Raw genomic sequence first — 11,732 nt, 5'->3', positions numbered from 1 at the left:
CCTTTTCGGCGGCCTTGTCCATGCTGCCCTCTCTGTCTGGAATATTTAAATCAAAGTTCTCCACAATTTGGTTTCACCTCATTTACAACAGAAAACCTTAGCACCAGCTCGGAACCATTCTTCCTGTGGAAACTCTTCCAGACCTTTCAGCCTGTATCAAATTCTTCTAAAATTTCTGTGATCTTTGAAAAGTCCTGTGCTTTTTCCTTATTAGCTTATTACCTCAGCTTATAATGAAGAATTTATGATAGTGGAGGTGTGGTTATCTACCTCTTTCTTTAGACTGTAAGCTCCACGAGGGCAGGGACTGTGTCTGTTATGTTAATTATGGTTGTGTCAATACTGCCTAGACAAAGTAGGCACAAAATAAATATTTTTTGAATAAAGCATAAATAAAGAGTAAAATGCAATAACCTTTTTTGGAAGATAAATTGGTAATATGAATAAAAAGACCTAAAAAAGATGGTGTTGGGCTCTGTGCCTTTTGGCTTAGCAGTTTCATTTCTAAGAATTTATCCCAAGGAAACCAGTAGACAGGTAAACACTTAAGTGTCTTTTAAGAAACTATTTTGATCACAAGATTGCTTATAATAGCCTAAAATATGAAACTACCCATGTTTATAAGAGTAGGAATTTTGTTAAGGACATTGTATCACATATTAAAGTGAAATATTAAAGTAGTCATTGATTACATGGTTTCATTAGAGAGCATTGATATGGAATGGTTGTTACGTGAAGATTCAGAGTGCTGCTGCTTTTGTAAACACGAATGTGTCTGAAGGATATGTATGTAGATGTCTCTGTGTGATGGCTTTATTTTGGCTTATTTATATTTTCTAATATTTCAACAATAAACATATAATAAAAAATTTAAAAAAACTCACAGAAAACAAAATTTAGCACAAGTTTGAGTGCTACTTTTGAGGAAACTGGAAGTTGGTGTTCAGAAGGGAGAAAGGCAATAGGTAGCATTTCCCAAAGAACTTTGGGGATGTAGGTGGGAGTTAAACAGGGCCCTGAGTTAGAAATAGAATTTGCATTGACAGGAAGAAAATTGAATATGAAGGGAACCTTGAGAGATGGAGTAGAGAATGGGGTAAAGGCTAATGAAATAATACACATTCTGGTCCCACCGGTGGCAAAGAACAGCTTCAAGTTGTCTGCAAGCTCTGCATGATCTCTGGGATGCCTTAACCTCAGTTTTATACCCTTTGGCTCCTTCGATTTGCATGTTCTTGGAATGCACTGTGGGGAAATTGAATTTAGGTCCTGAATACAAATTTGCTACCTAGAGGTTAACGGGGAAAACTCTGATATTTTGTAAGAAATACTCAAAGGCCCTTGACATCTTGCCTGTAGGCCAGATGACCAAACTTATTACATACTTATTACCACTTACTCCCATGAGGTATTCGTAAATAAGGTCATGTACTCAAGTACACATTTCTTTTCCTTGTAGATCTTTATCAGTCCCACATCTTGGCAGCAACCCTACCTAACTCCCTCAACTCCTAAAAGGAATTTTCCCTAGTAGGTTTGACTGCAAATCAATTGTGTAATGGAAAATCATTGGCCCAGAAGCATTCCATTTGGGATTAGTATGTACTTTGTAGGAGTTTGTCTTTTTGAAGAAGATCACTTTCCATGCTTATCTCCCAAGTTTTACGAGGTTGTTGTTTTCTGTGCTTCCATTTTCTGATTAACGAAATGGAGTATCTAAAATTCCTAAAATTCCTTCAAGCACTCACATAGTTATTGTATGAAACATACAGATACGGTTGATTGCCACATGTTAGATATGTATACACTGATGGATGATCTAGAACACTAGAGAACTATCTGTCCATTTTTTGCCTTTAGTTGATGGGTTGGGGAAGATGGGCTGTTCTGTGATTATGCTCAGATTCCTTTGGGAACTCTGGCAAATAAATGGAGCAGGACACAAGTGAACCCTCTTTTTTCCCCCTCCCCAATCTACTAGAGCCCAGATTTCACATGAGTATGGTGGATAAGAGGTGGACAGTTGATGGAGTGAGGTGGGAAGAGGATGAGAGAGGAGAGTCTGGGCTTGAGCAGCCACTGATCTGGGAGAGAAATGGCTGGGACAGAGAGTGGGCATGCAGGCCTAGAGAGAGGTTATCTCAGATTTGAGAGTCACTGATCATGAAATGGAGAGTGTCAAAGGAGAAATAAATGTCCTCTTTGGGTACTAGTGGGGCCTCGGAAGGAGGAATGCAGGCTTGATGGATGGAGAGCAGGGGTCTGGGCCTAAGAGGGCAGGCTTAATGGATATTTAGAAATAGTTTAAATAGCTTTAGTTTTAGTTTACAGTTCTATGAATTTTAATAGAGATGTGTTCAGGCTACCACAATTAGGATACAGAACAAACAATTCCTCAATTATCATTTCAAAGGAAAAATACTGTAATACATGTTCCCTTCATTTAAGAATTGTTTGGTTTATTTTTAACACTTCAACTGCTAAAATGCTTTTCTAGTCTGATACATAAATATGTAAAGTTTTTTATCGTGTTACTTAATATGCCACATTTCATAGGCTACAATATTTCACCTATAACATCTCTGAAATTGGGACATAAGCTTGATACCATCTTATAATTCAAAGAAAACCAGTTGTGGGAAAAACCAAGCAGGATGCTATCATAATGTGGTGATCTAAGATATGCACAGACTTCTGTGTCATTATTTCTGCCACCACTGAACCTATGGCTCTTCACTAGGGGTGGTGATTCAGAGATGTGGAAAATTTAGAGCATCCCCATCAAGGGTTACATAGATGCATGGGGTAAACAGACAAAGGCTCAGTGATTCTGTGATTGTGATACAGTGTGATGAGCAGTGTCAGAGAGCAATGGCTAATGGGGTTCAGAGGACCTAGAAGACTTCCAAGATTCCCAGAGGAGATGGTCTTTGAGCTGTCTCATAAAGAATGAGTGAGATGATTCACCGAAGCAGGGAAGGGGTAGGGCAAGAATGGGGAGGACAAGAAGTCCTGGAACTCATCCCAAGCAAACTTGCTGGTTAATGAAAATGGAGGGAAGGGTGCCCCAGGAGTTTAGCTTGAAAGTTTTGTTTTGTACAAACATGTTTGGTACAAACATCATTCCATGTTCAGCATGATGTTAATCCTGAAGGAAAATGGGAGTCTTTTGGGAAGATTTTTCTGTTGGGGATTAAGATGGGGTTTACATTTCAGAAAGATGACCATAAAAGCAGAAGGAGGGAAATGAAGTAGAGGCTGAGAGAAATAAATGTGGAGTCAAGAGGACAATTAATAGGTTGGAGCAGTGAAGCTTATGAGAGGTAATGAGGATTTGAACTAAGGCCGTGGCAGGGAAGATGGGAGAGGAAAGGGCGAGTTCTTGTGATGCTTAGAGGTTGAACTGACAACACGATCATGACATGTGGAGAGGCTGGAATTGAGGATGACTCCCAGATTTCTGACTTGAATGGACAGTGGTGCCGTTCAACCAAGAAAGAGCAGCCAACTTGTAATGATTTGGAGTAGGAATCCAAGGTAGAAATTAGAGTAAAAAAGGGTAGCCTACTCTTGCAAGAAAGGACATAGGAGTCTTCAGTGACTGTGTGTGCATGTATTTATTGTGAGGTTAATGCTTTATAAAGATCTTGTTAATGTGTTTTTCTCCTTGGGGAGTGGAACATTCTCAGATTCTGCGATTCCTTAATTTTCTTGAAGTGGTACTTTTTGCTTTTTGTTCATGGTTTAACCACTATAAAAATTCCCAGCTACAGCTTGCTGCAAGAACATAAGTTCTACTTCTCATCGTGGATTTCTTCTTGAGGCCATTCATTACCTTTGAAGTTTGATACATTAAAAAGAAACAACTCTCAACAAAACAAAAAGTTGAGAAATTGAAATACTAGAGAGATTTGGCTTGTTTACAAGAAAGTAAAAGATAATGAGAATATATAACATTATAAGGTTAGGTTAAGTTATGTTTAATTGCAAACAACTTTGTGAAACATTTCCCGTCTTTATTGCTTGTAAAATGTGGGCTACGAAGTATGAATGCTTGCAGGTATTGCATATTCTGGAATTGCCTTGAATTGGAGTTGGTGAGTGTTAGAACCAATAAGTCCCAGGCAACTTGTGATTTAATTTTATAGGCACACATTCATAAATTGGATTTAGGCAGTAATTCCAGAAAAGCATACACAGGAAAATCATTTGCTTTGTGTTCATTTATTCTGCAAAGATTTAGTGGGTACCCATGTATTGAAGCCTCTTCCAGATCCTGGCGGGTGGCGGCGGGGGATGGGGAGGGAGGGCGGAGTAAGTAAGAGGATTTAAATATTGCTGCTCATGCTTGGTAGAAGGGAGATGCGCCTTTGGTGTGGATAGTGAGTCAGAGAAGGGAAAGGATGTTCTGATGCATGATCAGGGAAGGCTTCTTGGAAGAGGTGGCAATTGAGTTATTTGCTGAGAGACACCTGTTCATTCTCTTTGACTAGTCTGTTTCATGTGACACTCTTGATTAATTACCCCCTTTCTTCAAACTGTTCCCTCATTTGATTTTTCAGCACCATTTCCTATCCCTGTGTTACCTGTCAGGATTTCTATGGTTCCTAATCTCCTACTTCTTCAGATCTCAGGAATCTTCTATGGTTCCTGTATCTCTGTTTTTCTCTTTCCTTTTTCAAAGGTACCATTTACTTCTGCAGCTTTGAATATTTTGCTGGACAGATAACTCTAAACTCAGAGCTTGAGCCCAAGCTGTCTCTGAATCTCCATCCTTCAGTTCCAGCTGAGGCCTCCCTAGCTGCTCACATTTAACTTGTCTGAATCTAAACTCTCCAGGCAATGCACAGCCTGCCTTCCTCCCTCCCTCTCTTGCTTTCCCCAGTGACTATTGAGTGCCTACCGTGTGCTAGGTGCTAGTTTATCATTCTTTTGATGTCTCAGACTTGGAGTCTCAGAATCATTTTTGTTTCTCCCTTACCACTCTTGTCTAAGTAAGTATTTTCTTCCTGTTCATTCTTTCCAATATCTTTTTAAATCTTTTTAGTTCTCATGCCCATTATCTGTATGCTTGGATCACTGCAGTGGTCTTCTAAATGTGGATTGCCTTCGTCTTCATTATCAGCATCACCACTGCTTACTGAGTGTCTACTGTGTTCAGAATGTTGCTAGCATGCCATGTTCTATAGATTGGAAAATGGAGTATTGGGGGAGTGAAAACAGACCTGGGATGATAATGGATCCCCTCATCAACTCCAAGGTGATAAGCCAGTGGGAAAGTCAGCAGTGCAGAGTGAGATGGGAGGCAGCTGGAGGAAGTAGAACCCAACGCCTGGGAAGATGAGTATGCAAGCATGTGGTGAAGGCTTTTGGAGAGGGTGTCGAGGGGTAGAAATCCATGTCATGTGGTAGGAGAGCTGCGAGCTGAAAAGTTCAGCTGGGACTAGACTGTGATGGGTGCGGTATGCCCGCATGAGAAGTCTGGGCTTTGTCCTGTAGAAGTGAGGGTATGGGGAGGACATGGACAGAATTGGGGAGAGTGTGACATATGAAAAATGCTCTGGTAAAGAAAATGTGGAGGTTGTGCATAGGCTGGCTTCGAAGGGAAGGAATCAGGAGACCTCACAGAAGTCTTCTGTGACAGTTTGTTTCTCTTCCTTAATTCATTCAAAACATGGGGGCTTCCAGAGTAAGTTTCTGAGTCACAGCTTTGATCACATCACTCTCCTGCTCCAATGCCCTCAGAGATCCCCTGTGCCTTGAATGATTCTTTGCTGGCTTTCGGGTGGCCTTTGTAATCACACTTTAGCCCACCTTTCCAACATTATCTCCACCACCTCCCCTTCAGGAACCAACATTCGACTCTCACACACATTTTTCCATTGTCTTGAACACTGCATGGGAAATTGTGCTGTTTGAAATGTCCCCAGTCTTCTGCATGCTCATGGCCCTCTCAGTAGTAGTCTTACCCTTGCTCGTGAAGCTTCCCTAATACTTACTGCCTGTACTGTTTATTTTTGATTAACCAACAACTGACATGATTTCTTCTGTTGCTGCAGAAACTGTTTAATTAGCGTTCATGTTGTCGTTTGTATGTTCTTGTTTTGTTTCTCCAACAGTCTATAATATCCTTGACCCTTTTATAGGTGGCTACAGCCATTGTATTGGCATCTACTACTGCCCCAGTCATGGTATTTTGAACATGGTAATATTTGCTGATCTTCTGCTTTGTTTTAGCCTGTCAAAACAGCCAGGCAAAGTATGCAAGATTCTTGGGGCTCAGGGCAATAACACATTTGAGGATCCTAGCTTTTACCAGGGTGGTGGGCATTGAATGAGTAGATCCAGGAAGAACTTTCATTTCTTCTAGTCTTTTTGCCTCCTTCTGTAGGTGGGTTTTCAGTGACCACAAGGGAATCAGGAATATTCCCTTGACTTATGTTGGGCAGTGGGTTCCTTCCTTCCTTTACAAGGGGGTCCTGTATTCAAAGGGCATAGTCTAGCTTGATTCTTGTCTTGAGATTCTTGTCTTTATATAATTGTCCCTGAAAACCGGAATATAATATCAACGAAGTTCAACTTTTTTGATCTCAATTATCCAGAAGTAAAAATGGATGCTTATACTTTCCTGTTAGGTAGGTGAGAAGATCTGCAGAAGCTAAAATTAGCATTACATGGATCAGAGAAGTAATTGCAAGCACCTAAGTTAACAAAGGCTAAAGGCTGGAAAACTTTGGTCAGGGGTGTTAAAGCACTTGCTTTTTAGATAAAGGTGATATATTCTGAGGATTTTAGATTAGTTTTCTTCCCACCTCCAGGGTTGGCAGGCTGGTGTGCAGTAGAGGTAGGGGCTAAGTGGGGGGACATGGCGTGGCTTTATGCTTTTACTGAGGAACCCAGTGCACCAATTTTCCAGTAATGTAAACCATATTAATTTGTGAGGGGTGATAATCGGGACTGTTGGTCAGCTGGCTCTTCCCTGTGTGCTGTGCAAAGAAAGCGACAAAAATGGGTAATATAAGCAAGAGAACTGAGAGAATGTTCAAAAGAGCAAACAATTTTCAGTTCTCCTAGCTGCTATAGAGGCACTTATGTGGAAACAGCTGACCTGCTAATTAGAAAACATCCTTGCCTATTCATTAAATTAATTATCCTAAGGAATTCTGCTAGACAACACTTCGTCTAGTTCTAATTATTGTGTGCCCTTGAAAGCAATAAACTGCACTTTTAAAATAAAATTATATAATTTAGACATCTACATGGCTTACTCAGACACTTCCTGTAATTAGAATAAGGTAGTAATGAGGGGTTACACTTGGGCTTTTATTAAAAAGGCTTATCCACATCTTCATAGGGAGATTATAATGAATTATGAAATAATGTATGTTTAGATCTGAGAACTCTTTAGACATATTGTTAAAATATGAGAGGTTTTTTAAGGTTATCTTTTTGGATTACTTTGGAGATTTTTTTAAAATAATGAACATCCTATTACGATTAAAGATAGTAGTACAATTTTTCTATCATAAACTGACATGTTCAAATAAGAATAGGGTGAATCGTCATTCATGCAGCCACATTATCCTGTTTTCCCCACTTTATTCTGTGGAGCTTTTTCTAACCTTAATCAGAACCCTGGTTAAGAAGTATAGGAAAAGAACACATATTGTATACCCAGTGGTCTGCCCATGAGGTTACTTCTGTGGAAGGGAGCTGACCTGAAACGATGAGCTGGTGCTGGCGAGGAGACGTGGCTGGCTCCAGTGTTTGGGTTGGGCCAGATAGGTTTCAGGAGGGCATGCTTCAGAGGCCAGTGCCTGGGTTCAAAGCTTCCATCCAGCATTGCGATCTGGGCATTCTCCAGCTGGGGGACCTTGGACAACTTACTTAAAGCTCGATGCTTCAGTTTTCTTATCTGTAAATGGGGGTAACAATAGCTCCCACATCCAGGGGTTGTTGTGAAGATTAAATAAGTCCCTCCAAGTAAAGTGCTCTTATATAGTAAGGCTTTATTCACGTATCCATCCGTCCACCCACCCATTCATTACTTATTCATTCCACTGCTATCCAGTGTGCACTCACTATGTGCTCGGCCCTGCTGTGGAGGCTGGTGTTAGGGGTACAGGTTCCTGTTGGAACCTAAGTTCTAGGGGGGAAGAGACACACTGTAAATAACTAAAATTAACAAGTTGAGGTACTAAGTGTTCAAAAGACAATGGATAGGGAAATAGAGAGTGACTGGGTTATAAGGAGGGAGGTCATTGTTAACTAGGGTGGGTAGGAATGCCTTTTGAGGAGGTAACGGTTAACCTGGACTGAGTGTCAAGATAAATGTCAACTCTGGTTAAAACAAGAAAGTTTTCTTTTTTGTTGGTGGCTCTCTCCATATTCTTATTTTAAAATCTCTTAACATCAATATAAAATCCTCTGTAGCTGGACTCCACTAGGAGACCTTGAGCCCCTCTCCTAGTAGCACATGACTGTGTTCAAAGAAGTCATTGTCAACATCTTGGAACTCATCTTCCCCAAACATCATCTTGTTAGTACCCAGATCTGCCCACTCTTGGGTCTCTGTCCTTTGGTTCCAGCTGGTTGCTCACCCACCTTGTTGTGTCTGAGTTCCTGGAAGAGCCTGACTCTGTTGTTGCCCACTGAGAGAAAGTACAGGACTGGGTTGAGGCAGCTGCTCATGCTCACCAGTGGCCTCCATATCTTATAGGCCAAGCTGGCCACCATCAAGAGCTGGCAGTCCTCTGAAGATAGGAAGCGGAGCATGAGGTAGAAGGAGCGTGTGATGTGGAAGGGCACAAAGCAGACAGTGAAGAGGCCGCACACCAGCAAGATGGTCCGGATGGACTTGGTCCGGGCTGCATTGCCTGTCTTCATGAGGGTCTCTCCTGGCTTGATCAGGCTCTTCACCATCAGCGAGTAGCACACCAAGATGACCAAAGAAGGAAAGAGGAATCCAGACAATGTTAGAAACACGCCATAGGCGAAAAACCGATCAAAATTTTCAGGGCTTGTCATGTCGTAGCAGACCATATGGCCACCAACATAGTCTGTTTGGGAGAAGAACAGGGTGGGCAGTAGCTGGAGGACCACCAGGGCCCAGGTGGTGGCGGTGCCCAGGAGGGCATGCCGGCGGGTCCGGTAGGGCAGCGAACGCAGGGGGTGGCACACACCCAGGAAGCGGTGTACAGAGATGCAGGTCAGTAGCAGGATGCTGCTGTAGAGGTTGGTGTAAAACAGGAAGCGCACCAGCTTGCACAGCAGCTCCCCGAAGGGCCACCTGTCACCCAGGGAGTAGGCGATGATGAGGAAGGGCAGCGTCAGCACACAAAGCAGGTCAGCCACCATCAGGTTCACCAGATAGATGGTGGCACAGCTCCAGCGCTTGGTTTGGCGCCAGGAGAGCCACAAGACCGTGACATTCAGGGGCAGCCCTAGCACGAGAATGATACTGTAGGTCAGGGAGAGGTAGATTTGCTTGTAGTCTTCTGAGAACTTGCAGAATCTCTGTTCCTCTGAGATGTTAGTATCCAGTGTCTCCATCTCCTGGGAGGCTCCCTCTGGGAGCACAGCTGCTCCTCTTGTGCTTCGCCTGGTTAGAAAGAAAATGGGCAGCATAGCATCATGACCTTGGCTGAGTGTTAGCATCTCCCTTGATCTGGCATTTTATTCTGTGTTCCCAAAGTCTGGTCAGAGTCCTTGTTTGAAAGAGGCCAGCTCCAGGAGAGAAAAGTTAAACCCCAGGGCACCACAGCCTTTAAAAGGTGAGCTTGTAGACTTACCAGGTCCAGAGGGCTGGCCTTACACTACCTTGAATGCTCTCTGCTCTAGGCTGGGTTGTGACAGGAAACTCAAAAACACATGGTGTAGGAAGGTGCTGCTGTCATTTAAGCAGGGCATACAACCTGGAGCACTGTGACTGCTCCTCTGGCTAGAATCCTTTGCATAGAGTCAGGAAATCTCCAAGGGGATTTTGATTTGTATCTCTTTCAGGATTTATTAGCTGCGTATTTGAATACTGAAGCTGATTTGCTTATTAACCATCTCAGCATCCCGGACATCCAAGAAAGCAGATGTGAGCCATGAAGCCAGGTGCAGCTTCTTCCACAGTCCCATCTCTGCTGACAAAGCAGATCCACGGGCAGATCCGTGTCGCTGAGGAAGCTGTGTGTGCAGCCTGCCCGTTTCTGTCCCATTGGGAAGTCGGTGGGTCGGTCAGCCAATCAGAATGGAGCTCACAGGAATGAAAAGTTTATTTCTAGGGTTTAACCTTCAGGAAGATAAGTTAATACAGGGCAAGAGAGAAAGATTTAAGATAGGTAATTTTGGGATAAATTGAGTGTTGACTATATAAAGTCACAGCAAAAGGAACAGAGACCTCATTTACTCTGTCAGTAAACAAACATTTATTGTGCATACCTATTGGGTCTGGCAATAGGGATCCAAAGATAAGTAAAATATGGCTCTTGCTGTCCAAGATTTCACAGTCTGGTAGAGAAGACAGAAACCAAAACAGCGAATTGTAAGTGTAAAGAATGGTCAACAAAATGCTGTGAAGACCAGCAGGATGCAGCACTTCTCTGCTAAGGGCGTCGAGTGAAGGCTTCCTAATGAGGTGCCATTTGAGCCACTTGGGAAAAGAGCAGAGACAAGGGTAAGAGGCCTTCCCGTGGGGGTGGGGGAGGCAGCCCGTGAAAGGGAATGGAGCTTAAGGGCACGGTGTGCCCTGGGGTGGCAGGAGACCCAGCGTGGGGGATGCCATCTGAAAGAGGATGGAGGCTCTTCAGCAGGATGGTGATGGGAGAGGCTCTTGGAGGAAGGTACCCGGCAGCCTGGAGCTGGGCCTGGAGCAGTCGGACTGCAAGGGGCTGTAGCAGGGCATGCAGGTGAGAGATGCTCAGTCCCCCCGGATGGAGGGGAGGGACCTGTCCCCAGAGATGCTGCTGAGGCAGGAATGACAGGACTGAGTGGACGTGGGGCATGCGCCAGAGGAGGAGTTGAGTGGGTCCCTGGCTGGGTGAGTGGGTGGGGAGGCCGGTGTCTGGGCCAGAGGTTGGGACTGATGTTCTGAGGTTGCGGGCTGGTGGCTCTCATGTGCTGCTGCTTGCTGAGGGGCTCGCCACCTCGCTAACTGGTTTTACAGTCTACTTGACTGGGAGAGCAAAGCTCTTTTGGCTAGCTGAGTAAAAAGAATATCATTTTCTCTCATTTTGTTCCCCGTAATCTTTCATGTGGGGGGCTGGCAAACGCTTAGTTATTTCCAGCGAAGCTGCTTTCCTAGCTCGGTGTGGGCTTTCAGAGGGAGGCCAGAAAGGGGAGCCAGCCTGGCTTTGTGCAGGCTTGGCCCGCCAGTTCACACGGTGATCTTAATTTAATCCTCAGAATAACCTTGTGGATGAAGTGTTAGGAGCTCCAGTTTACTGCTGAGGAAATTGAGAGTCAGAGGAGACACCCCTATAGGACTCGCTAGGCCCTCTAATCTAGTAGGCTTGTTCCCGATGTGGCTTGTGGGTTTCTGCTCCCGCAGAGCACGTTGTGGTGCTCAGATCTGGCTCTCCCGGGGCCACTAGTCCAGTTTGAAACCAGCCACCTTGTCTCTCTGAGCCATGGTCTCCCCAGCTATAAGATGGGACAGTCTCTCTGGTGAAATTGCTGAGAGAATTAGCTGGAAGAAGGCACACAGGCCCCACAGGCCTGCCGCAAGGGAGGAACCAGACACATCT

General features: G+C 43.8%; 1 protein-coding gene across 1 annotated transcript; it reads right to left on the bottom strand.

The window, feature by feature from the left end:
* Nucleotides 1-8,532: 8,532 nt before the first annotated feature.
* LOC115291230 (P2Y purinoceptor 3-like) lies at nucleotides 8,533-9,627 on the bottom strand. Its single transcript, XM_029938753.1, is given in 3 exon segments — nucleotides 8,533-8,650; nucleotides 8,652-8,959; nucleotides 8,962-9,627. Coding segments are annotated over 3 exon segments (1,092 nt in total).
* Between the last annotated feature and the right edge of the window lie 2,105 nt (nucleotides 9,628-11,732).

The sequence above is a fragment of the Suricata suricatta genome, chromosome 5, assembly GCF_006229205.1.
Source record: "Suricata suricatta isolate VVHF042 chromosome 5, meerkat_22Aug2017_6uvM2_HiC, whole genome shotgun sequence".
In the NCBI taxonomy this organism is placed as follows: Eukaryota; Metazoa; Chordata; class Mammalia; order Carnivora; family Herpestidae; genus Suricata; species Suricata suricatta.
The sequence above is the reverse complement of the archived record's forward strand: the minus strand, read 5'-3'. Positions and strand labels throughout refer to the sequence as shown.